The sequence below is a fragment of the Mesoplodon densirostris genome, chromosome 1 (assembly GCF_025265405.1).
Source record: "Mesoplodon densirostris isolate mMesDen1 chromosome 1, mMesDen1 primary haplotype, whole genome shotgun sequence".
Lineage (NCBI taxonomy): Eukaryota > Metazoa > Chordata > Mammalia > Artiodactyla > Ziphiidae > Mesoplodon > Mesoplodon densirostris.
Window position 1 is genome coordinate 177529764 of NC_082661.1, and position 26760 is coordinate 177556523.

The following is a 26760-nucleotide window of genomic DNA, read 5'->3' on the forward strand; positions in this document are numbered from 1 at the left end:
ACTGAGGCCCCCCAGAAATGACTCCCCCAAATCGTAGGCCATTTACTGGGGAAGTCAGAATCAGAACCCAGGACTTCTGACAGTGCTTGCTCTTTATCCTTCCGTCAACACCGTCAACACCAAGCGCTTAACTTTACAAGCTTATTGGGCTGTAATTTACATACAGAAAACATGCACCTTTTAAGTGTACAAATTGAGGTATTACTGCAGAGTGAACGAGCCCACTGTAAGCAGCCCCCAAGGTAAAGGAGTAGCATCCAGAAGCCCCTGTGCCTCCCCATCCACTTACCCTATCTAACTTGCCCCAAAGGAAACCACTTTGTTAGCTTCTAGCACTGTAAATGTAAAAACCTAATTACTGTTTTTGAGCTTTTTATAAATGGGATCATATAGTAAGGACATACTGTTGGGTGATTCCTCTAGTGGGAAAAGGCAGGCCCAGTGTTAATGAGGTGGTAAGTATAAAACAAGTGGCTTGGTGCCTGGGATGTGGTACATATTCCTTGAAACTTAGCTGCCCCTGTTACTGCCACTTGTATAGAGGCTAACCAGCTGAATAGTGTTTACCTGCCACTGAGGCAGGTAGCTCTCTAGGGATGCTAGAATGTATTATGTACAAATGTATGTATTCATTTGATAGCTTATTTTTATTACGATGCAAGACATGAACTTATAGCACAGCCTGCTGAATGTCAACAACTCCAGTTCTCACCTGCCAGGAATTTGGATAATTCCCCTGTTTATCAATTGTTAGTCAATAATCAACTTTACTCTGAAAATAACAAGGATTTGGTAAGTGGTTTAATTGCATTTAACAAGGTGTATCCAATACCTCCTACATAGCTGAAGCGTATTAGATCAGGTGGTCTGGATTTTTCTAGATGGGGAAGGAGAACTTGCTCCTCCATTTTCTTGGGCTCTGAAGCTGGAATGGCTAGGCTGTGGCTTAACTGGATGGGGACGAGGAAGGGCGACAGGGTGTTGCTGGTGGGGGAAAGCACCTAATAAGGCATGGGAAGCTCTCAAGGCCAAGACCATGCCACTTGGGCAAGTGTGCACTGCAGCTTCTGGAAGCAGTCTTCTAGCATGGGCATTCTAGGTCACTCTAAGCCTTGCTTCCGGCACCAGTTATTTGGTTCTGCTTCCTGGAAGGAGGGTCTGGATTTCCCTGCCCTGCCTGTTTTGTTTTTTGTTTTTGTTTTTTTAAATCATTTTAAAACTGATGGTAAATACAGTGATTGGGATGAACAGTTTGACTGTTGGCGAAAGCACTCATTGCTTTACTTTTGTTCCATGAAGTTCCAGAAAATAACCTGAATTATGGCCTTGGGTAATGGTCTATGCACTGAAAAATAACCTGTCAAAATTCCATGCTTTCTTGTGGAATTTATAATTCTTTATGATGGGAGTGAGATGATACTGTAGAATAGAATTTTAACTTATCACATCATTGACTGACCTTGGGCAGTTTTCTTAAACTGTGCTTCCTCATCTGTACAATGGGATTAATAATGTAGTGATGTAGTGATGCTTTAATAACTTACTGTACGACAAGGCTTAGGTAAATAAGTACTATAGGGTTTGTTGTTAAACCACAAAAAAACAATACCATGTTTGTTAATGTCCTTGTCCCACCAGCACAAGGACAAAATCAGTCTGCCCTTGATTTTGTCATGTCTCCTGCCTTCTTTCATTTCATTGGATGTTGTAAATTTAACAACAAACAAAATTAAATTGACTTGTAAATATGTTATGTTGGACATAATTACCAGATCAGAAAACAAACTAGGGGAGGTAGTCAGCCATTAGGAGGGAGGTGGGAAAGAATTTGGCTAGGCAGCCAAACTCTTGGTTTATACATCAGTTTTTAACAGAACAGCCCAGCAGATCAGGGCTGGTTCCCGGTAACCTCACTACTCAGATTCTAGGCTGGCTGTCCCTAACCATGGTACCTGGGATAAGTCTGTTCTCCACTCCCCGCCCCAGTCTGGTTTCCCCATCCCTCAATGGCGGTGAACTGTTCAGATAGTAACTGCACACAGTAAACAAGTTCCATCGGTGTAATAGTGCATAGAGTAAAAAGTATGTTTCCCTCCCACCACTGTCCCCTGGGCCTTTCCCAGAGGCAGCCTGGTACCAGCTCCTTTAGGAGCCTTCCGGAGCTACCTGTAGGCGGCTGTGTGTATGATTTCCCCTTCTGTTTTTCTTTTTAACACACACATATTACACTGTTTCGCTCCTTGCTCTTTTTTAAAATTGTGGAACATTCTGGACATCCGGAAAAGTGGAAGAGTAATGATAACACCTATGTATATAACACTCTAGTTAAGATACAGAACAGCCCGCCTCCTTCCATAGATAACCACCTTCCTGGCCTTGGTGTTTATCATCCCCCTACAGGTCTGTCTTTATACTTTCATACATATATGTGTAATCTTCAGCGGTATGTGTAGTATTGTTTCGGATTTTTTCTTTTTTTTTTTTTTTAACCTTTTTGGCCACACTGCACATCATGCAGAACTTCCCCAACCAGGGGTTGAACCCCTGCCTGCTGTGGTGGAAGCGACAGTCTTAACCACTAGACCACCAGGGAAGTCCTGTTTTGGATATTTTAAACATTTTATGAATAATATATATTCTTGGGTTAGTAATTTTTTTTTTTATTTTGCTAGTGAGGTTCATTCATTTTGAAAATGTTTAGATCTGTTTCATTCATTTTCACTACAGTATTACATTTATATCATACTTATTGTCCATTTTGTTGATAGACATTTAGATTATTTCCAGTTGTTTTATTCTGTTACAAACTGCTTCTATAAATACTCTTGTGCACATGAACAGACATTTCCTTAGAGGATATACCTAGGAACAGAATTGCTGAGTTGTGGAGTATATCTGTTTTCACCTTAATTAGAAATTGCTGAATTACTGTCTAAAATGATTTTAGGAATTTCTGTTCCCACAGAATATGTGGTTTTTAGTTGCTATATTAACATTTGATGTCAGACTTGAAATTTTGCCATGATAAAAGGGTGAGATGGTTTTCATTTGCATTTCTCCTTTTATTTGTATCTTTAGAGGTTATTTCATGCTAATACAGATAGATCTATACTACTGCCTTTCTAAAAAAACATAAATTTTGGAATAATCTTAGATTTACAGAAAAGTTGCAAAGCTAGTACAGTGAGTTTCTATATACCCTGCACCCAAACTTCCCTTACTGTTAACATCTTAGATAACCGCTGTACATTTGTCAAAAGTAAGAAATTAACCTTACTGTTAACTAGACTGCATACTTTATTTGGATTTTACCAATTTTCCCACTAATCTCTTGTTTCTGTTCCAGGAGTGGATCCAGAGTATCACATTGCACTTAAGTTGTCCTGTCTTCTTAATCACCTTCTACCTCCCAGCTGTTAAAAAAAAAAAAAGCTGCAGAGTATTTTATTGTGTGGATGTGTCAATTTAGTTAAACCTATTGATGGACATCTGTGTCACAGGAAAAGTGAGATGGATTCTAATGACACTTCCAAATTTTCAAATTAAATTCTGGCCACATTTGGATAGATACTGCTTTTGAAAAGAAATTCTTTACATGACAGGAAACTACGTAAATAAGATTGAAGGAGATGTTTTGTTAGAAAGTTCTTTTGGCCAGTCTTAGTGGTGTCACTTATTATAGTAAAAAAACAAAACAACTCCTTTAACAGCAGTGCTGGAATGCTGTCTCCATGTGCAGGCGCTGATGCCAGAGGGTCATGTGGCTTTTCCTGTCTCACTAGGAGTAAAACCTAAAGTTTATTCTGCAAGGTCATGTCATCTGGCCCTCGGCTGCTGTTCAAAGTTCTTCCTCTCCCATCAGGTCAGGGCTGCTTACTTACTGTTGCCCATTTTGTGTTCTACCTGTCTGGGTCATCTTCCTTTCCAGGTAATCATGCAGTTTACTCTCTGCCTAGGTGTTGCCTTACCAGAGTTGCACCCTGCTCTGTCTGAAATGTCCATGCCATTCTGCCCTAGTCTTGCTCTTCCTTGGCTTCATTTTTCTTCGTAGCACTTGGCGCTGCCTGGCATCATATGATGTGTTTTTATTTGTTGTCGTGGTCACTGACTGGATCTGCAGCACGTACAACAATGTTTGGCCTGTAATAGGTGCTCAGTCCTGCTGAACCATGGTGTGAGCTGTAGCAAGAGGACTTAATTAAGCTCAGTAACTGCTGGTGGGTCGGTGTGCATGAAACTTAAATGCTGGTAGTGCCAGATCTTTATCACGATTAAACAAAGCATTTTCTTTTATTAACTGAAACGAATTTTAAGAAATTGTGTTTAGGAGTTTGCAAATCAAGAGTGACTTTGGACTCAGGTGAAGTGTTGGCTTTTAATAACAGTTCGTGTCTGGGCTTCCCTGGTGGCGCAGTGGTTGAGAGTCCGCCTGCCGATGCAGGGGACATGGGTTCGTGCCCCGGTCCGGGAAGATCCCACATGCCGCGGAGCGGCTGGGCCCATGAGCCATGGCCGCTGAGCCTGCATGTCCGGAGCCTGTGCTCCGCAACGGGAGAGGCCACAGCAGTGAGAGCCCCGCGTACCTCAAAAAAAAAAAAAAAAAAAAAAAAATCGTGTCCAGGTTAGAGCCAATCCCCACCCCCCCCACCCCCGCCCTGAGCCTTTTGGAGAGGATTTTATATAGGGGTTAGGGACACAGGACCCTAACATAACTAAGATACCCCTGGTGGCCCTGATTTGAGGTAAATCTGAAAAGGGAACCAGCTATAATTTGAGGAGTTGTTTCCCCTCTTTTTATTTTATTTATTTATTTATTTATTTTTGCGGTACACGGGCCTCTCACTGTTGTGGCCTCTCCCATTGCAGAGCACAGGCTCCGGACGCGCAGGCTCAGCGGCCATGGCTCACGGGGCCAGCCGCTCTGCGGCATGTGGGATCTTCCCAGACCGGGGCACGAACCCGTATCCCCTGCATCGGCAGGCGGACTCTCAACCACTGCGCCACCAGGGAAGCCCCTTCCCCTCTTTTTAGTTCCAGAACTTAGTTGTTTTAAAATGTTTAACCCAGTGGTTCTCAAACTTTTTGGTCTCAGGATCCCTGTATACTCCTGAGTCATTGAGAGACCCCAAAGAGCTTTTGTTAATCTGGGTTATATCTATGATATTTACCATCTTATAAATTAAGCTGACAAAATTTAAAAAATAATCCTTAAAAAAAATAAATCCATTACATGTTAACACATTGTGCTTTTAATGAAAAATAGCTGTTTTCCTAAACATAAACCTATTTAGTGAGAAGAACAGCTTATTTTACATTTTTGCAATCTTTTTAACACCTGGCTGGATTTTCAGCTGCCTCTGCATTCAGTCTTTTGCACTGTCACATGTCATATGCTTGCAGAAAAATTCCACTGCTCATTTTTGAGTGAATGAGTGAAAAAGGCAACTAACGTCTTCATATTACTATTATGAGAATTTTGACCTCATGGATCCCCTAAAAGAATCTCTGAGACCCTCAGTGTTCTGTGGACCACGCTTTGAGTGTAAACTACCAGTGTAGATGATTTGCAGGAACTACAGACATCATAGTAGGTGACACTTCCTGAGAGTTCATTGTGTACCCAGCACTGTTCTAAGTGCTTTTTGCTTAACATTTTATCCTCACAGCAGCCCTCTCAGGTGAGAGCAACTAAATCAGAATGCTGGGGATTCTAATATCCTGCCCTAATCCATGCTGTGGTCTGAATTTTAGATTTCAGCATTTCCAATGAAGGTGGTATTCCTTTTAAGTATTAAGCACTCAAAAGTGACATTTATAGTAGACACACTTGCATGTATCTGAAACTTTTTACTTAGTAAACAATCATGTGTGACGAGCCCAGAACACTGAATTTCCTTATTAGTGGGTTTGCATGAAATCTTTTTTTTTTTTTTTTTTTTTAATATTATTGTCTTCTTCAAGGGTGCAGAGACCACCCAGCCAGTTAGCAGGGATGGGATAGAGCCTGGGCCGGCTTCTGGCTGGCTGGCTGGCTGAATTGATTCCTGGGCTGTATCCTGGGCCGAGTGTAGAACCATACAGATATGCCTTTGACCTCTGCCTGTACCCATTCACCTGGCTGGACCTTGGGCATTTCTGTCAGGGGCTTCTTCATGGTCCAGTTGTGGAGTAATATTATCTAAGGTGATTTAAGTTTATGTCTGATCATCACCTGATAGGTTGACACTTTGGAAGAAGAGCTTTGCTGACAGGAGTTTATATTGGACTGGAGTGCTCCTTTTTTCTTTTTTTAATTAATTTTTTTTTATTGGAGTATAGTTGATTTACAGTATTGTGTTAGGACTAGAGTGCTCTTTTTTTAAAAAAAAAAATTATTTATTTTATTTTTGGGTCTTCGTGACTGTGTAGGCTTTCTCTAGTTGCGGCAAGCGGGGGCTACTCTTTGTTGCAATGCGCGGGCTTCTCATTGCAGTGGCTTCTCTTGTTGTGGAGCACAGGCTCTAGGCACACGGGCTTGCGTAGTTGTGGCATGCGGGCTCAGTAGCTGTGGTACGCGGGCTCTAGAGTGCAGGCTCAGCAGTTGTGGTGCATGGGCTTCAAACCTGGGATCAAACACAGGGATCAAACCTGTGTCCTCTGCATTGGCAGGCGGATTCTTTTTGGCGGTACGCGGGCCTCTCACTGTTGTGGCCTCTCCCATTGCGGAGCACAGGCTCTGGACGCGCAGGCTTAGCGGCCATGGCTCATGGGCCCAGCCGCTCCGCGGCATGCGGGATCTTCCCAGACCGGGGCACGAACCCGTGTCCCCTGCATCGGCAGGCGGCCTCTCAACCACTGCGCCACCAGGAAAGCCCGGCAGGCGGATTCTTAACCACTGCACCACCAGGGAACCCCGGGAGTGCTCTTGAATGAACTAGATAGCAATTTCTCTTCCCCAAATTAATTATGCCAAATTGAATCGTTCTTTTACAATCTAAGAAGATCACACAGCCTTGCCCCTCAGTGTGTGTTATCACACAAGGCAGTGTACCTGAGGATTCTGTTGCTTTCTTCATGTGGATTGATTTCTTGTCCTAGAATGATCTGGCTTGTGAGGGAAATTAAAAAGCAAGGGGGCAGTGCGAGAGGAGAAGCAGGGAAGAAAGAACCTTTGTCTTAAGTAACAGAAATAATAGCTTATCTGAGCCAGAGGTGATGGGATGTCAGCCTAGCAGCTTGAAAGCTTTATTGCCACAGATTCCTTTTGTGATAAGAGGACTGTTTGGACCTTACTTCCTCCAGATCAAGGCAGGCTTCCTCTAAGCGTATGCCATTCAGAATGATTAAATGGGCAGTATTTTTATTCTGCTCTGCAGAATGTTTTCCAAAAGCAAGATCCTCTAAAGAAGGGACAAGTGCTCTTTGTCATCGAAGGTATTTGTGACACCAGCTGTTTCATCGAGTAGTCAGTGTTGAGTGCATTGTGTTATCTCCTGCTCTTAGGGAATCTAAGTGCACAAATTCTCCTGAGAAATGTCTGAATGCGGGGGACCTGAGGTAGATACTGCCTCTCCTGGGGTTCCTGTCTCTTGGTTTCCTAGCAACCTGCTTGTTGCCATGGCAATGCATTACCCAGGCAGCAGATCCACTGCCCTGTGGAATGTGTGCTCTGATTGTTGAGATTGGGAGGCTGCTTGCATTTTCTGTTACCCTTTTTTTTTTTTTTTGATGATTAGACTCGAACAGTATTTAGCATATGTTACCTGAAATATTTAAAAGGAATAAAAAAGATTTTATATGGCTAAAATAATAAGACTGATTGTTTTAACAAATAGGGCATAAAACACATTCTAGGAATGATTATCCCTTTCATTCTGAGGTGGTTTTTGAAAATCTTTGTTAATTATATGGTGTACATGGACTTTTAAATACCCACAGTGGAGGTAAGCCTTAGTAAAGACTTGTCATTTGGAGACTATTTTGGTGAATGAGGTAGATGATTAAGCTGGTATTGTAGTTAGGCTTAGGTTTGACTGCAGACAACAGAGACCTAGAATAATGGTGTCTTAATTATGATTGAACTGTTCCCATCTATCACAGCGAGTTCAGGAGCCAGGCAATCTAGGGCTAGCATAGCGGTTCTACTTCCAAAAGAATTCGGAGACCCAGGCTCTTCTAGCTCAGTGTTCTGCATCATTGAGGTCTAGGCCCTTTCTTCATGGCCCATCGTGGCTGCCAAAGTTCCAGCCATCACTTGTCTTTAAAAATGCAGTAATGAGGGCCTCCCTGGTGGCGCAAGTGGTTGAGAGTCCGCCTGCCGATGCAGGGGATACGGGTTCGTGCCCCGGTCTGGGAGGATCCCATATGCCGCGGAGCGGCTGGGCCCGTGAGCCATGGCCGCTGAGCCTGCGCGTCCGGAGCCTGCGCGTCCGGAGCCTGTGCTCCGCAACGGGGGAGGCCACAACAGTGAGAGGCCCGCATACCGCAAAAAAAAAAAAAAAAAAAAAAAAAAAAAATGCAGTAATGTCTACTAACATCCCATCAGCCGGAATGTGGTTTCATGGCCAGACCCTGCTACAAGGGGGACTGGGAAATGTGGTTTTTAATTTTGGCAGCCATGTGTGTAGCTAAGAATTTGTGGTTCTGTTCCTTTGAAAGGAGTGGAGAATAGATACAGGGAGCAACTTGTGGTCTGTGCCACACTGGGCAATAATTGTTCCCTGAAACAGGTTGTAAGGTTTAACTGTTTTTTTCTGATTTTAAAAGTAACATGAGAAAAAATTAATTTATGTCAGTATACAAAAATTAGAATGTGAACACCTCCCTTTGTCATCCTTTCCCTCAAGTCCACCATTAACAAGCCAGTGTACAATTAACTGAGCTTCATAAGTACCAGGCACTCTCAGTGCTTTCTGTGCCTTCTTATTAATCTTCACAGAATTCCTGAGAAGAGGGCACTCTTTTTTTTTAAAGGAAGTTAATTAATTAATTTATTTATTTATGGCTGCGTTGGGTCTTCGTTGCTACGCGGGCTTTCTCTAGTTGTGTTGAGCGGGGGCTACTCTTCTTTGCGGTGCACGGGCTTCTCATTGCAGCAGCTTCTCTTGTTGCGGACCATGGGCTCTTGTCGCGCGGGCTTCAGTAGTTGTGGCTCGCGAGCTCTAGAGCGCAGGCTCAGTAGCTATGGCACATGGGCTTAGTTGCTCTGCGGCATGTGGGATCTTCCCAGACCAGGGCTCGAACCTGTGTCCCCTGCGTTGGCAGGCGGATTCTTAACCACTGAGCCACCAGGGAAGCCCCAAGGGCACTCTTATTTTCCATATTTTGCAGATAATTGTGGCGTTAGTAAGTTGTCTGAGGCTTGGCTTTAGTAGACAGCAGAGCAGGAGTTTCGTCAGGTCTGTCTACCCCCAACACTCAGGGCAGTGATCATGTTGCCATACTGCCTCTGTGCCCTTCCAGAGAAGGAGAGGTTTTTGAGGGGGCTTTTCTAAAAAGTGGGTTCCAAAAATACTTTGAACAGTGGAAACTTTCTTGGGATTGGAGGGCAATCAGCCTGTAGCTCCAATTACATGAATTACTGAAAGCTTTTCACTGGTGGTGGTACTGGTGCTTCGCTGGGCACCTCTCAGTTTTTGCCCACGCAGGGCTTCTTGTTTAGCTCCTAGCTACACAGTATCAACTCCTGGGCTCATTACAGTGGGGCCTGTGCTTCACTCTCCTCGTGATTTCTGGGTCTTGAATTTAGTAACCAACAACTTCTGAGGTTGCTGGGAAACAGCTCTCTAGGTCTTTGAGCTGCCAGTTAATGACCTGATTAAATGTAGAGAAAGCAAATAGAACATCCTTGATTCAGCTATTTGTGGAACACCTGTTCTGGGCAAGATAGTACATGTGAAAAAGGTCTTCCAGTTGCTACTGTGGATAATAATAGTAGTAGTGCTCACTGGACTTTTGTAGCATGCCAGCACTGCACTGTGTTTTACAGTCGGTTAATTTTTACAAATCCCCTGGAGTAGGTACTAGTAATAGGCCCATTTTGCAAATTGGAAGACCAGAGTCTGAAGGTCACATGACTAGAAGTGGTAGAGCCATGATCTGAACCTTCACTGTCTGATTTCAGAGCCAGTCTGGTAGGGGCGTCGAGATAATGTGGGTAAATGAAGATAGCAGACAGATAGATGATGATGGTTGAGAGAGTAATACTTTGGCAGTTGAAAGTGCATAATTATGTCATCTCTTTTCTCAAAACAATCCAGTGATCAATGGCTTCGTCCTCATTTTACAGATGAAAAACAAGCTCAGAAGGATGGTGATTTGTTTAGGGTCATTTGGACAGGACTTGCAGGCAGATCTTATTTTCTTTTCAGTATACCGTGTTTGAAAAACATTTAACTTGTTAGATGGTGGGTAAGTTGCCTTAGAAGCCTCACTCTAAACTTGGGGTTTAGCTCCTTCTCACTTAAGAAGTCATCGTAAGAGCACCTAAAACACACACGGCTATGGTGAGCTCTCCCTCCTTCCCTCCCTCCCAGGCTCACTGAGGATTTTTGGTAAGAGTCTAGAGCTGCCACAAAGCCCATGACTGATCCGGCTCATGGCAGCTGTTCTCAAGACAGTAAAATTCCACTACAGCCTATCTTTGATAAGTGACCTACATGTAGAGTGGTTTAGAGCACATCTGCTTATTTTCTTCTAAGCCTAGGAGTAAGAAGGGATCAGAGCACCCACCCCTTTCCTAAGGAAATAACCACTGAAGTCTTAAAAAAACAAACAACAAACCTGAAACCCTGTCCTAATAAAATGAAACTTGGTTGTGGGGTTTTAGTGTCTCTGAAGTGATCATTTCTCTGACTCCAGCCCGCCAGCATTTGTCACTGAGGGCTCGAATGCCAGGCCCTTGAACTAAGAAGTGTAGTGCTTGCCTTACCCTGAGCAGTGATCCTTCTTAATAGGACAGATTTAATCAGAAATCTCCAGGGTGTCAGGCAGACATTCTAAGAACTGTCTTAGAGTTCAGCCTGTTGCCTCAGGGAAGAAAGTTGGTTTTTGGGGGCAGTGTGGAAAGATGAAAATAGAGATGAAAGCTTTGCTGGGAAGATGTTTTGAGAAGTAACTCATAAGAAAGTAGGTTAGGGTAATTTTAATATTGGTTATGTGTAAATACTGAAAATGTCATTTGCCTCATTATTATAAGAGCGAAGACTTTTGTAGCCCCTAGAGGTCTTCTAGGCCCACTCACCACTCAGGATCCCTCTTACACAGAATCCTTCTAGGTTGGGCATTTCGTTTCTGCTTGGTTGCTCCCACTCTTGTAGAGGTCATCACATAACAAGCCAACTCATTCCCTTTTTTTTTTTTTTTTTTTTTTTTAAAGCATCAGTTTATTGGTTAGAGGACAGTTCAGGCTTCAGAGTGAGAACTCTGACTTCAAGTTGAGACTCTGCACTTATTAATTAGAACTTGCTTAATCTCTCACAGGTTTCCTTTATTTTTTTCTTTCTTCTGGCTGTGCCGTGTGGCATGTGGGATCCTAATTCCCCACCAGGGATCAAACTCCACGCCCCCTGCAGTGGGGACTTGGGGTCTTAACCACTGGACCACCAGGGAAGTCTGCGATTCCCCTTTTATAGCCTGTGGGTGTTAAGTATGTTCCTTACCTTGAGCTGTGGTCTGCTTCCCTTCACCTCTGCCCACCGCTCTGAGGTCTGGGATCTGAAGCCACCACTCAGAGCAGATCCACCCCCATGTCAGAGGTGGAAGGTGTCCTTCACCTGTGAAGATGACTGTGCTTATCCCAGAAACCTTCTCTCTCCCAGCTAAACACCTGCAGTCTCCTAAGGGCCTCCCCTTCCGACCTGCTGTCTTCCCCCGTGCTTGTCCCTGTCCCACGGGAAGTGGGGTGCGCAGGTGTGCTCTGCCTACCTGTGTCCACTCACGCCACAGCCTCTGAGCCCCACCTCTGTCCTTGTGCTGTTGGTTCTTGCTGCCCTGCTTTTTCTTGCAGCCCAACAGGCTTCACATTTAAATTTAACCCGGAGAGTTTCATTTTCCCAGCTGTCGTCTTCAGCCCTTGCTGCCCCTGCTCCCTGCTCAGCCTTTTTGGGATGAGCCTTCCACTCCATTTAGGTGCCCATCATCTGGATCTCCCCACCTCCCCCTCGTTTCTGCCACATCACAACTGGGTGATGCTAACACGAGCTGTCGCCCACAGCGTGGACCATGGGCAACACTCATCACAAGGGATGAGTGCCTGGTGGGGTCCTTCCCAGTGGGCCTGAGGTCTGCTGGAGCCCCGCCCCTGAGAAGACAAAAGTGTTCTTTCCCGTCAGCAAAGATGACTGCTCTCCCTCTGAATGTTCAGGAATCCCCCTCCGCCCGCCCCCGAGAGCTTTCAGTCCCCAGCTGGAGTCCCTGGACCAGTGTTGAGAACCCCCTGAAGTGGTGTGAGGGTTTTGTGTATTAGTACGTTTTCTGAGGAAGGGATCTATGTTCCAAACTTGTTCTGACCCACTGTTTGATTCCCTCTCAGGAGACCGGCTCCTGAAATAAGCCCCTGAACCTCTCAGCAGATTCAGGATGATGCGCACTCTCAGCAGATGCGCACTTGGCATCACCAGGCTTGTTTCAGCCTCATTACCAACCCTGAGGACACGCAGTTGCTTCGGGTCATCTTAGGAAATTGCACCACAGACCGTTTTAATAACATGCACCTTTATAAATTTGGCTTTAGTTTGGAGGTAAATGAGGAGGTCTTGGTAAGAACTGAATTTCTGGGAGCTGGGACTTCAGTTTTCATTTCTTAGTGTCCCTGAAATCTGTTTTAGGCTTGGGTTGGGTGACCTCTTAGGTCTGCCAGATTGGCCACCAGGCATATATTTTACCTCTAGTTCTGAGGCGGGGGCTTGTTACTATTCAGCAACTGTTAGGATTGGGAAATGACCTTGGGTTCTGCAGTAGCTGGACCAATTTCAGACAGAAGGGGCTACTTTTTTAGTCCAGAATAGCCTGGCCAAAACAAGTAACAAGTCTTTATAGCAGGTGATTACTATTTCAAGTTCCTAGGGGGAGTAAACAAGTTACAAAGTATTCTTGCTGCTTGGGCCTGTGATAGTGCATTGTGTTCCGGAAACCTGGTAGATTTTGGTCAGTTACAGCCGGTTCCTGGCTGGAACGTTGGAGAAAATCCCTAGACTGAGTATTTGTAAGGATGGAGAGTGGTGGTCAGGCCTTGTGCAGGGAGCCCTGCTTTTATCTGCTGAGGTCCATCCTTCCGGCTTCACTGTGTATCTCTGTATGTTCCTTTGCCTAGAGACTCATTTTGTAGCCTCCTGTTCATAATTCGAGCTCCTAATTCAGATGTAGAAGCAGGCGATGTACTTAGTGGGTACTTAGGTCAGGAGAACTGGGAGGCCAGTGCCTGGGAGGAGCGTGGGAAGTGCTGGTGGGAGCTGCCAGGGCTGGGGCTGTCTCTGCGACCCCCTCACTCCTCAGAGCCCTTACCCTCGTGATGTGACTTCTGCTCCCCTCTGACCTCCCGGGACCTACGGCTGAAGGCCCCAGCCTAGCTTGGCTACGTTATGGTTAACCATCTGGGGAGCGTAGAACTGTTTTGAATCTGGCACATGTTTTCCCACAGAGACCAGACCAAACCAACAGCTTTTGAAATGAGGCCACTTCTGTTGAGTTCATGAACTGGTTGTGAGTTGTGATTTTTTGCTCCCCAAAGGGCAGAGAAAGCTGTAATCTGGGCAGATTAAGAATTCGTTTGGTGGTGTCTGAAGGGGCGCAGATCATCTGGCTTGAGCTTTCTGGGCACCTGTGACTCCGTGTCTGCATGAACAGGTTGTAGAACTATAGCTAGGCTTGAATAGCTAGTAAAGTAATAAGAGTATTTCCTTTCCTCCCTTCTCCTAGAGAGAGAACACCCACGGCCCTCCATGTGTTGTAGCCCGTGGTGTGTGTGTGTGTGTGTGTGTGAGAGAGAGAGAGAGAGAGAGACAGACAGACAGACAGACATGTCCATAGGATTACTGTGTCCTCTCTTGGTTTACAAGGTGACGTAACATGCAGCATGACTCCTGAGGTTCTAAATCTGTTTCTTACGTGGCTGTGGGGTTTTCTTCTCAGACCCAAGCCAAATGTTTTCTGCTTACAGTAGAAGTTAGTTCAACCTTCCTGTGATAGCTGCTGGAGTTTGACCCCTGTGCAGTCATACGTCTGCATGTGGCCTGATGTAATCTGTTGTTTCCTAGTGAAGTGTGAATGTGAGAGTTTTCTTCCCAGTTTTTAGTTCCAGAATCAAGGAATACCATAGTTCTCTCAGGGCAGTTTATAAAATATTCTTTAAAATTACACACAAACAACATGACATGGGGAATTTAAAAAAGTAATTTAGCCAACCACCTTGTTTTGTTTATTTTCTGATTTTTGTATAACCCCAATTTCATATTCTTGAATATTTTTCTGTTTGACATACATCATTTTTATAAGTATATTTAGCAACTGTATAATATTTTGGTAAGAATATCACTAGTTTTTTCCCTCTAGTTTTGACCATTCAGGTTACATCTGCCTTTTTTTTAGTATCGTGAATTTGATTTAATATATATATATACTTAGGCATATTGTATTTTACCTCTTGAATTACTGGATTTCCCTAAAATGTTTTATTAGAAGTGGATTTTTGAAGAGGGATTTTTTTCCCTCAGTTCTTGAAATATATTAATATATTTTGAGAAGTACTTACTAGTCACACTGCTGTCAGCCTTATAAGAATGCATCTTTTTCCACAAATTTATCACTATTTGGTGATAAGGTTTTTTGTTTTTGTTTTCCACTGGCTATTATTTTAATTTTAAAAAGATGGTACCTTCTTGCTTTAACCTGCATTTCTTTGGTTCCAGGTGACTTGAACCTTTCTTCTGTTTTTTTTTTCCTAATCCCATTTCTGTGGTTGTGACTTCCACCCGAGTCCTTTCCTTGTTACACCGTAGATGAAACTCCGTGTGTGCAATTGGTTTCGAGTGGACATACCTACACTTTGTGATATCCAGGCTATGTAGTTTTGTTTTTTGCTAGCAAACTTGTTTATGTGCAGAAACTCACCCAGTTGATTATAAAAGGTCTCTTCTACTAGAACAACGTTAAAAGCCATTGTTTTATGTAATAAGGATATGACTCTTTGGGTTCTCATTACAATTTTTTTTAACTTTGGCTATTTTTCATTTCTACAGAAGTTAAAATCGTCTATTTTTAAACCTGCCAGTCTTTTCTCTTGTGATTTCTTTCATTACTTCATGGAAATGTAAGATGGTAAAGATTAAAAGGACTGATCTGTCTGATACTGTTTAAAACTAGTGTGAGAGGAAAACGATGAACCAGGTAGATGAGTCCCTCTCAGCCCTGTGACATGTGCCAGCGCAGCTCCTTGGCTCTGTGGCTCGTGTCTCATGCAGCTGGTGAGGGGCCAGCCTAGGGTCCCGCAAAATGCCAAGGCCCCTGACGCTGGGGAAGCAAGTGAGGTGGGCCTGGTGTGTGGGAATGGGCCGCACCCTCACACTGATTCTGCTTGCAGCTCTCGCCAGCCCCGTCCTGGGCCTGAGAGAATGTACCAGAGGCTCGGCCGTGTGGTGCCAGAACGTGAAGACGGCGTCTGACTGCGGGGCCGTGCAGCACTGCCTGCAGACCATCTGGAACAAGCCGGCCGTGGTGAGTGCCTCCGACTGTTGGGCCTCTGTGTCATCTGTACCTGCTGCCCTTTACGGAGCGCTCTCTCCTGCTTCCTTTTGTTTGTTCTTCCTGGTGAACCTGAGTCCTGTTTGTGGGTGGGGGTACCCACGCGGAGGAGTGGCGGGCTGGAGTGGGGAGGCTCCATTCCCCCAAGGCCGCCCAGTGTCCTGGTGGCATAGATAGGGTGAGGTCCTGCCTGTCCTCCACCGCGTGCCCCATGCTGCCCTCCAGATGCAGCTCCCACCTCTCTACCCCACATAAGGGACCGGCAGGTGCAGCTCCCATTCCCAGGACAGGGCACACGGGTACAGCTCTGTCCTTGGTCACTCACTCAAAGTAGATGCTAAGCTTTTGAAATCCTTTCCCCCTTTTTTGGTATTTTTGTCTTTTAAGCAGGCAAATTACTGATTCAGACCCTAGAGCTTGATCGCTATCTAAAATTTTATTTCCAACTATAGCCAAACTGGAAAAGATGCCACTGATTTTTCATCTAAACAGTGATAAATATAGCACATTAATATGGGGAATACTCTTTAAGATGACAAACCTCGCGTGCATACTCCACGCAACCTGAGTCCTCTCAGGAGACACCCGAGCTCTGCTGGCTGGGCCAGCCGACTACAGGAAGTGCTCTTTGTTTGCTCTGGGATGTGCTTCAGCCTGTGGTACAAGGCAGGTTTGATTGTGTGGAACTTGAGGTCTAAAACTTGTCGGTGGCCACTAGTACTCCTTCAGTAAGAGAAGAAGAATTAATTCAGTAACACTGCTCTTTTAGTTTTCCGAATTCACTGTCTTAAACCACTCTCTGTGGCCAAAATTACTTTCAGATTTGGTTTCTAATTTGCTTCTGATCTTGTTTGTAATCCTGCTTCCTCTTTTGAAGTTTAATGTATCATGGGGGGAGTTTAGATCTTTCTCTCTTGACAGGACAGTCTTATGGATACCTGAACCTCTCGGGCATCATGCACAAATTCAGGATATCATAAATTCACGATACTGAAAGAAAGGCATATGTGACCTGAGTGGCCCCATGCACAGTATTAGCTTGATTAGGTCCAAAGGTTCAAGGCGGTTTCTCTAAATGCAGCTAAATTCACAGGTGTTCCTTAATCTCACCCAGATGTGTTAGTTCCTTCTTCATGGGTTGAAAATTGGTTGACATAAAGAAGGGAGCGCCCCAAGAGCTTTGAGGACTGGCTAGAATTTCCGTGGTCCTGGACCATGTAGGGATGCCAGGCTTGTCTAGAAGACTCGTGTCAGGTCTCTGAGCTCTGCAGTGGTGACGTGTGGCCTTCACTGGCACACAGCACTGCCCAGGAGGTGGAAGGCAGACAAAGCGCCGGCAGCAGTGCTGGTGGGAATGCGCGGAGGTCTGACTGGGCCTTGTTTCACTGCCCGCACCCTCTTACTCTGTGATGTTCCGTCACATTACCGATTTTCTCTGATTTCTGCTGCCCTGAGTTCCAGCTGATTTTTGAGCCTCAGTTTCTTCACAGAGCTGTTGTGAGCATGAATGCGAAATGTAGCCTGTGCCGTGTGCACTGAGCAAGGCGCTGAGGAGTAGAGGGTACAGGAAAAGGGTTTCTATCCTGTAGAAGCACAGAGTAGTGTGATCAGTCACATCTAAGCCTCCCCCGCGGTGTCCAGTGCTTCTCATCTAGGTTGGGGGACCAGGATGTGCCAGTGTGTCAGCGATGGCCATGGTTAGATGAAACAGGAAAAAGGCCACGGCAGTTTTCAGCTGTGTGCGGTGTGAGTTATGTCCTACAAATACAGATCTCTCTCCCTCGTGTTCCTTCCTCTTAGAAATCCCTTCCCTGCGACATATGCAAAGACGTCATCACTGCAGCCGGTGACATGTTGAAAGACAACGCCACTGAGGTGAGCCGCCACCAGGGTGTGTGACTGCGTGTGAGCGGTGGCCGTGTGGCCACGTGCATCGGTTCCGTACAGAGCTGTGACTGGGGACGTCCAGCGAGGAGTGGTCTAGGCTCAGGTTGGAAATAACTGTCCTGTGGGCCACAGACTGCTTCTGTCATGTAATGTCCCCCACCCCATCCTTTAAAAGTGTAAGAAACATTCTTAGCCACAGGCTGTACAAAAACAGGCCGCGGGCCCTAGTTTGCTGACTCCTGGGCTAGGCGTCAAATGCCCAAGGTTGATTGGGATTTTGTATCCCATGCCGTTAACCTTTAGGTCCATTTTTGGTGATTTCTGCTCAGAATCCCCTGTGCCAGTGAGACCGCAGGTCAGAGGATTTTCGTTTTGAATAGTGCTCGCACTGCTTTTTGCCTCACTGACCTGGCAGGGCCACGGCTCCACACTAGCCCTCTCCCAGGTCCTCTTCCCCGAGGGCCACTGTTTCTAGCCTTCACGTTTCTGGAGTTGTGGAGGGCCTCTTGCTTTCAGCCCGTTTGTGGAGAAGAAGTCCATCCTGGTCCGACCCTTGCCTCTGTCCTCTCTAGCAGGAGATCCTTGTGTACTTGGAGAGGACCTGTGACTGGCTGCCTAAGCCGAACATGTCTGCCTCCTGCAAGGAGATCGTCGACTCCTACCTCCCGGTCATCCTGGACATGATTAAAGGACAAATGGTACGTGATGGAGAATAGATAGACTCTTCCTTCAAGGCACCTCTGGGGCCCAGGGGAGGTTCCAGACCAGATTACAGTGACTAAAATGGAAAGTCCGTTCATAGACTGAGATTTCTTCAACAGATCTTTTGTACAGTTTTCGTCCAAAATGGCTTTGGCACAGCAGACCACTCTGCTTGTAACGTTCAAGGGTTGGTTGGGGAGGGTATGGGAAATGGGAACTCATAGAATTAATGAAGGAATGTAAACTGGTATAACAGTTATAGGTGCTGACTTGATAACTCATGTCAGCTACAAGGATGCTTGACTTTCATTCAGTAAGTATCTGTTACACATAAACCATGTGCCAGAGGTTGGGTTTTCAGCAAGGAACAAGGAGCCAGGCTTGTGAAATTTGGAAGGACCCTAAAAACCTCCAGTGGGGCAGGAGTGTCCTGAGATGGGACCAAGGTTTTGGTGAGGAAAGCAGGGGTCACATCACGCAAGACCTTTCAGGCTGTGTTTCAGGATTGCCAGTGCAATGGGGAGGTCTTGGAGGGTTTCACGGGGAGAGGTGAGATGATCCCTTTTCAAAGGGATTGGTCTGGTCTGGGTCCCACCAACTGGGAGTTGCAAAAGGGGAAGCTGGCAGGATGGTCAGGTGTGAGATCTGATGGGGACAGTGGAGGTGGACAGCTGCACGTGGTCTTAGTGGATAAACGGGCTGGACTTGCTGGTGGAGGGGAGGAGTTAGGCATGTCTTCCAGGTTTGTGGCTGGCACCTCCGGGAGGATGGTGGTGGAACCATTTGTTATAATGGAGCCGTGGGGCCGGCCAAGCAGGTTGGGCGGTTTGGTTTGAGATGTGCCTGTTAGCTGGGCGTGCGCACGTGAGTCAAGCCAGGAGATGAAGAAAGGGAGAATTTGAAGGCGCCAGGTGGCCTGTTTCCTTCTGGGGAGAGGATTTCCACTTGTGCCTCTTCCCGCACCAGAGCCATCCCGGCGAGGTGTGCTCCGCTCTCAACCTCTGCGAGTCTCTTCAGAAGCACCTGGCAGAGCTGAATCACCAGAATCAGCTCGAGTCCAATCAGATCCCGGACCTGGATATGGCTGAGGTGGTGGCTCCCTTCATGGCCAACGTGCCCCTCCTCCTCTACCCTCAGGACGGGCCCCACAGCAAGCCCCAGCACAAGGTGAGGCAGTGGGCCTGGCCGCCCAGGGCCCCGTCTTTGGTTGGGTTTGAGCCACGACACAAAAGGGGGCGGCGTGTGCGTACAGCTCTCAGACTGGGGCCTTATTCCTTGACTTGATTCTGCAGTTCCACAGCCCACCCTTCAGATGGTTGTGCCATGGAGGTTCTGAAGAACCGGGATATCTAACAGACGCAGAGATGGTTCCCCCTTCCCTTTAAGCTTTACTATAATCAATGCCCACTTGATTTTAAACCTGTCAGTCCCTTTAGAGCCTGTAAAAACACATTAGGAACAGTTCAGGGACTCACCCCTGGTGCTGCAGTTACAAGCATCTTGGAATCTGAACACTCTTAGCTGTTTTTAGGAATATGCAGTGTTTACAGACCAACTGCCCCTGTGTCTCTAGGCTAACGGGGACGTTTGCCAGGACTGCATTCAGATGGTGACTGACGTCCAGAATGCTGTGAAGACCAACTCCACCTTTGTCGAGGCCTTGGTGGACCACGCCAAGGAGGAGTGCGACCGCCTGGGGCCTGGCATGGCCGACATGGTGAGCCCTACCTCAGGCATCGGAGGATGTTCTGGGCCAGGGAGCTGGGCTGTGGAGACAGCAGTGGGGGAGCCAAGAAAAGTTCACTTCCTGGGGTGCCATTTTAAGTTCCAGCCTGAGGGCTTTGAGGAAGAGATGTTCAAACAATTCCCAGTTCCCACAAAGCAGCCAGATATGTGGTGGTACTTAAATACTTGGTTGGTTAATTGAGTTTAGATATGTAACAGAACTCCTGGGACAAAATAGTGGAAGGAGAAGGAGACCACTTTTTTCTTTTTTAATAGTGTTTATTTATTTTTACTTGTTGACAGTTTGCTTTATTTATTTATTTATTTATTTATTTATTTATTTATGGCTGTGTTGGGTCTTCGTTTCTGTGCGAGGGCTTTCTCTAGTTGTGGCAAGTGGGGGCCACTCTTCATCGCGGTGTGCGGGCCTCTCGCTATTGCGGCCTCTCTTGTTGCGGAGCACAGGCTCCAGACGCGCAGGCTTAGTAATTGTGGCTCACGGGCCCAGTTGCTCCGCGGCATGTGGGATCTTCCCAGACCAGGGCTTGAACCCGTGTCCCCTGCATTGTCAGGCGGATTCTCAACCACTGCGCCACCAGGGAAGCCCGAGAGACCACTTTGGGAAGACTTTTTTTTTTCTCCTCGCAGTCACCACAACTTTAGGAAACAACAGTAGAACCACTTAGAACCCTGTTCCGGTTCTAAGGCCTGGCTGTTGTCTATTCGTAATTCTAGGTGTGCTGTCCCCGCCACCAGTAGGGTGGTTGCCCAGGGAAAGCCACGCGCCTGGCTTGTAAGAGGCTCACCCGGGATGCCTTCCTTATTTTGGTGAATGTTGGTCCTCCAGGCTCAGAAACTCTTCGTTAGCCCCGTGGGGGTTTATGTCTTGGACCCTGTTCCCATTACTCACACTCATGAGATTGATTTCGAAAACCAAAATGCCATTTAGTACCCGACCACTAATAAACCTCTGCAAGACTGGATGTGGGGAGGCCAGCTGTAAGAAGTCCGTGGGTCTGGGATCTAGAGCAGCCTTTCTGGGTGGGAATGGCTGGCTCTGGGAGCTAAGGGTTCCTTTCTGTTAACTTTCTTTAAAGCCTGTGAATCTTTTAGCCTCACTGAAGTATCTTGGTGTATTTGCTATGTCAGTTGGCTTCCCCAGGTTAACCTCTCTGAGGGCTGTCATATCACCCTCAGTTTTCTCACATGTAGAGGCTCCCCAGTCATGACCAGATAGGGTCTGCAGGAAATACCTAGATTTTTATGAAAATCATTATAACTTAACTGGATTATACTGGATTTAAACTTTATAATCCTGTCCAAGACTGTGTGAACAGATGTGAAAAGTAATCTCGGATTGATCAGCAGTGTATCTTGTAGCCACACTCACTCTAAATTGCCACTGAGTAGTTGCCGTGTGACCTCGGGGCAAGTATGGGCCATAGAAGGAGATTGGAGGACCTCATGTCTAAGGGCCTTTGGAAAACATTTTCAAAACACTTTTGCACACATGTTTTCCTGTAAGGTATGGAGTAACGAAATTGCCTTTTTTTTTTTTTTTTTTTTTTTTTTTTGCGGTATGCGGGCCTCTCACTGTTGTGGCCTCTCCCGTTGCGGAGCACAGGCTCCGGACGCGCAGGCTCGGCGGCCATGGCTCGCGGGCCCAGCCACTCCATGGCACGTGGGATCTTGCTGGACCGGGGCACGAATCCGTGTCCCCTGCATCGGCAGGCACACTCTCAACCACTGCGCCACCAGGGAAGCCCAAATTGCCATTTTTTATCTTATTGAGACTTGCCCAGAGCAGGCATTGATGATTCCACTCTTGGAAACTTGCTTGATACTCACCTGTTGACACTGTTGGAAAGGGTGGGGTTTTGGTATGTTGTTGTAGCAATGAGTTTCACTAACAGTCTGTTTCTCTCTCCCCAGTGCAAGAACTATATCAACCAGTATTCGGAAATCGCCATCCAAATGGTGATGCATATGGTAGGTGGCAGGGGAAGCTCCTTGTTAGCATTTTTCTTTGTCTCAAACTGATTTCTAGGATTTTGAAAATTATATGGTTTCGTTTCCCTTTTACCTTTGAGTACTGAATTGGGCCAAAATGAGCCCTCTTTGACCCTCAGACTGTCCACCTGCAACTCAGTACCTCCCCCTTGCCTTCCCCAGGTAGGGGAAAGGCTGAAGCAGCCTGACCCCCGGGACTGCCCTGCTGGCTTACTGGCGGTTTGTTTGCCAGTGCATATGTGAGCTGGCCATCAGATTTCTAGTATCTGGCTTTCATTATGGGACCCTTGGGAATAAATAGTCTGCTGTGTAGCTAGGCCAGGCCTGAGGATTGCTCTCTTCCAGCCTGAGTTCTGAGGGGGGAGCATCCGCCTCCCAGAGTTGGTCCTGCACTCCACAGCAGTGTTAGCTGTAGCTGCTGCTTGAGCCCGTAACTCGTGCACTTGCTTCTCATGCATCCAGGTGGTAGGGGCATTCCTTCATTGTTAGAGGTAGAAAATATCCATAAAGCACAGTGAAGCCAGCTGGATCCGTGCAGCAAACTGTACAGGGCAGGGAGGTCTGAAGGCATCCTCACATGGGGAAGATGTACTGGCCTCCTGAGATCTAATCTGCAGTGGGTGAGGGGTGAGTTGTCCTTTTTTCCTCTGTCATGCTGACTTCCTAACTATGTTGAGACTGGCCTACAGTCCTTGAGTTTGTTCTCCTTAGGGCCAAATAGCTACACATGCACATCCCTGTTTTTTCCCTTAAGATAGGTAACTAAGACAGGAATTGCTGAGTCAAAGGGCAGGGCTTTTAATAACACAGACTTACCTCGAAGATACTGCAGGTTTGGTTTCAGACCACTGCAGTGCAGTGAATATCACAATAAAGTGAGTCAAACGAATTTTTTGGCTTCCCAGTCATATAAAAGTTATGTGTATACCACACTGTAGTCTATTACGTGTGCAGTAGCGTTAGGTCTAAAGAAACAATGTACATACCTTAATTAAAAAATACTCCATTGCTAAAAACCATTAACCATCATCTAAGCCTTCAGTGAGTCATAGTAGTAAAAAGTTGCAATATTGTGAGAATTACCAAAATGTGACACAGAAACAGGCAGTGAGGAAGTGCTATTTATTGGAACAATGGGGGCCAATAGACGTGCTTGAAGCAGGGTTGTGACAGACCTTCAATTTGTAAAATCTGTGAAGCTCAGTAAAATGAGGTGGCATTTGGCCACCTGGGGGCAGATTGCCCTGAGACCTGGGCTGGGGATCCCTGACCGCCCCCCCCGGGTGTATTTGATATTCTGACACACACCCCTGATTTGAGCAGCCCTGTGTCTTGTTCCCGGCTGCTCATCACCAGCCTGAGGTGAGGGCCTTGCAGGCGTGGTGGGCTTGCCTTCTGAGCCAGGAAAGCCCCTCCTAACATGTTTTCTGGGGACCTGCTGCTCAGTGTTTTGCCGTGGTGTGTTAGGGACATGGGGATGGTGCACCAACAGGCTGGGGGCAGCGTGATCTAACCCTTGAAGGAGAGTGTAGCTTTCAGGGTCCCCATGTGCATGCAATAGTAGGAACAAGGTAGGTTGCTGATAGGTGACTGGAAGGGCATTTCACCTAAACTTCTGGTGACAGACATCCTTATACCTGGTTAACTGCTTGATTATTGTTGTTTTAATTTTTTCTTAACTGTTGTGTCCTTTCCTTTCTCTTATTTTTTTCGTCTCCGATTTCCTGTTTTTTTGTTCAACAGCAGGATCAGGTATGTGCTGGGAATTTGCTTGTAGTAGTGGTCTGCTGCTGCTTGTTGTTAATATTGCTCATCTTTTTTTGTACGGCATCGTCAGCTCTGACACATACAAGGAAAGATTGGGAAAGGCAGGCTCCCTCTCTGTGTGAATAACTTGGCTGGCAAGGGGGCTTCCACGTCTCTCCTGTGTGATTCAGCACTGGGAGGGGCCAGGGGCCTCACTTCCCCTTCGGGGGGTCCAGCAGACGAAGCCCACAGAGCCTTGCACTCTGGCCGGAATCAGCGCCCAGCCAGCCACGTGCAGGCCCCCAGTGTGGTGGGGAACCATCGGTGGCCTCAGCTTCCTTCAGTGCAGGCCCAACTTCAGTGGGGACACCTTGTTTCTGTCATGATTCAGGAGAGCGTTGCATGTCATTGGTCGTGTTTTTCATCGCCCCAGAAATGCTTCTGCTGCATGAGCAAGTCATTTGCAGATAGCGAGCAGACTGTTCCCCTGTCTGTTGGATCCAGAGAACTGGAAATAGTCTCTTGATTATGGCTTCTGCCCCTCTGGGTGACGGGGTCCTTTGGGTTCTGGAGCCACACGAGACAACTCAAGAGCCAGGCCATTGGTGGCAAAACATGGGGACCGAGCCCCCAGACTAGACTTACCGAGCTAGTGCCCTTTTGGGGTTGTACTGAGCACTGCCCTCCTTGGAGCACCGCCCTCCATTTTTAGAATTAAAGATTTTCAAAGGTATTTTGAAGTCTAATAGGAGAGGACTTTGGTTGAAATATCTGAATTTTCACCTAGGTCTCCTCAAGGAGTTAGTACAGCAAAGCTGATCTGAGACAAAACAGCCACACCTCCTGATCTTTGTCCTTTTTCTAAAAAGCTTGCTATATCTTTAACCCCTTTCTGACTTTTGCCCGTTCTTAAAGCCCGCCAGAGATAGGATACTTCTAGGATATACTTTTCAGAATTCTCCAGCCTTATTTAATTTTAGAGCCTTCTGCATATTAAAACAAGATGAACCATGGCCATGAGCTACTCTTTCCCCTTAACAGGGCCCGTTTTAGCAATCCTGTTCCCGCTGCTTTATGGTTTGCCAGTGGGAGCAAATGCCATCAGGCCAGAGCTAGTTGCATTTGTTTACAAAGTATACCAAGTGTGTATACTTCACTTGCTCTTGGCCATTGTCGTAGTGAAATGGTCAAGACGTTGTCCAAACTATCTAGTTCTTCTGTGGTTTGGTGTCTGGAGGGGAAAGGGGATCTGGAGACCTTGTGACTTGAAAAGATTCATGACGTGGGGAGACTGGGTTTTCATGTGTCGTGTGTGTGTGCAGCTGTGAATGTAGAATGTGGCTTTTTAAAAAGCCATTATTTCCCCTTAATGCATCATTTTAAATGGTCCTTCTACTGAAAGATCCGGTGTGGTTTTATTTCTAACACATTTGGCTTTCTGTTGGTTTATGGGCATCGTAGTTCTTCCTCTAGAAAGAACGTGTAGCTTATTACTTCCTCCTCCTGAGGGCGAGCCAGCTCAACTGAAAAACAGGTTCTAGAACAGACCAGGTGTCCTTGGAGTTGATTCGATTGCCCTTGAAAGGTGCCAGGAGTTTTGCTTCCCTGGGTGCTCCCTGGCTGGAGCAGATAGTGGTTCTGTCTGATCACTCTTCAAAGCTTTGCATGGCCGCCTTCCCCATGTGAAACTGGTACATCTGCATTTGCACAAGCCCCTTTAGATTTCATGTGGAATCTTTGCCTGTCTGGGGGGCAGTCAGCTTTGACACTGGGTCTAGGATGTTCCTCCAGCACCCCAACTTAGTGTGTAGAGCGTGGGACAGGGGGTGGTGGGTTTGGACCTGCCTCTCACTGCTGCTTCTGTGCTCTTTTTAGCAACCCAAGGAGATTTGTGGGCTGGTTGGGTTCTGTGACGAGGTGAAGGAGATGCCCATGAAGACTCTGGTGCCTGCCAAGGTGGTCTCGGAGAACGTCATCCCTGCCCTGGAGCTGGTGGAGCCCATAAAGGTACCTGGTGCCATTGGTTTTATGATGCCCCGCCACTCCACATTGTCACACCCTACACGGCACACACTCTTTTGGTTCCCTGCTTGGCTTTTAAAGGTATTTGAGTTTGAGACCATTAGTTTACAGTATCCCCTAAATTGATGCAGCGCCCCTACCCTCGTACATTTATCTCCTTGGTTATAAACCCTAATGCTCATGGGATCAAGTCTACGTCTTTAGCACACCATTCGAAATCATTTTTCAGTGCCCGGCTCCAACCGAACCTTTCCGATGTGCTTTCTGTGGCCTTGCCCACCTCCTTCCCCATGCTGTAGCTGTGGTACAAACTTGATGTTCCCAGAACAGGCGCCCCGCCATGTGATATCTTATCACATGGCACTTGTGTGCACTTCTTGTTCCAGAACTTTCCATGTCAGTGTCACTTGACCTTTAGCTGTCTCGTCTCCTCCTGTTGTCTTCTCTCGGCACGTGTACTCTGTGGACCACACAAGGGTTGTGTCTGGCAGAGTCGGAAGCGCTGCTGCCGCCCCTCCTGTCCAGTCGAGACGCTCAGAGGCTCTGGCCCATCTTGCTGACTGAATTAGTGGCTGGAGAAGATGGAGAGTTACAGCTTGTACTCTAGCCACATGTGATGCTTCAATTAAAAAAAAAATTCGGTTCCTTGGTTACACCAGCCACATTTCAGGTGCTTAGTAGTAGACTCATGTGGCTAGCGGCTGCTGTATTGCGTGGCACGGCCAGAGAATGTTGCCACTATCACAGAAAATTATGTTCAACAGTATTGTTTTATCAAAGGTAGGCTCTGAGACTTGAAACGCAAGAGCAGACCTGAAACATGTTTAAAACGCTGTCTTCTAAACAGTAGACTAATAGTGAATCCTCTCTCTGTTCCTTCTCCCCCATTCGCCTCCCCAAAATGAATGCTGAATGATGAGGTGATTGCAACCAAACGGACATTGAATGGAC

The 26760-nt window shown here is 46.5% G+C and overlaps 1 protein-coding gene across 2 annotated transcripts in view; it reads left to right on the forward strand.

Annotated features, from left to right (window-relative positions):
* PSAP (prosaposin) overlaps positions 1 to 26760 on the forward strand; it is a 33013-nt gene that overhangs the window by 2151 nt on the left and 4102 nt on the right. The window contains exons 2-8 of one of the 2 annotated variants that reach the window (XM_060112378.1): positions 15557 to 15690; positions 17518 to 17592; positions 18177 to 18302; positions 19273 to 19473; positions 19880 to 20023; positions 21964 to 22020; positions 25663 to 25794. In XM_060112378.1, coding sequence (XP_059968361.1) covers positions 15557 to 15690; positions 17518 to 17592; positions 18177 to 18302; positions 19273 to 19473; positions 19880 to 20023; positions 21964 to 22020; positions 25663 to 25794 — 869 coding nt within the window. The remainder of the gene's footprint in view (positions 1 to 15556; positions 15691 to 17517; positions 17593 to 18176; positions 18303 to 19272; positions 19474 to 19879; positions 20024 to 21963; positions 22021 to 25662; positions 25795 to 26760) is intronic. The other variant, XM_060112387.1, reaches the window with a different exon arrangement.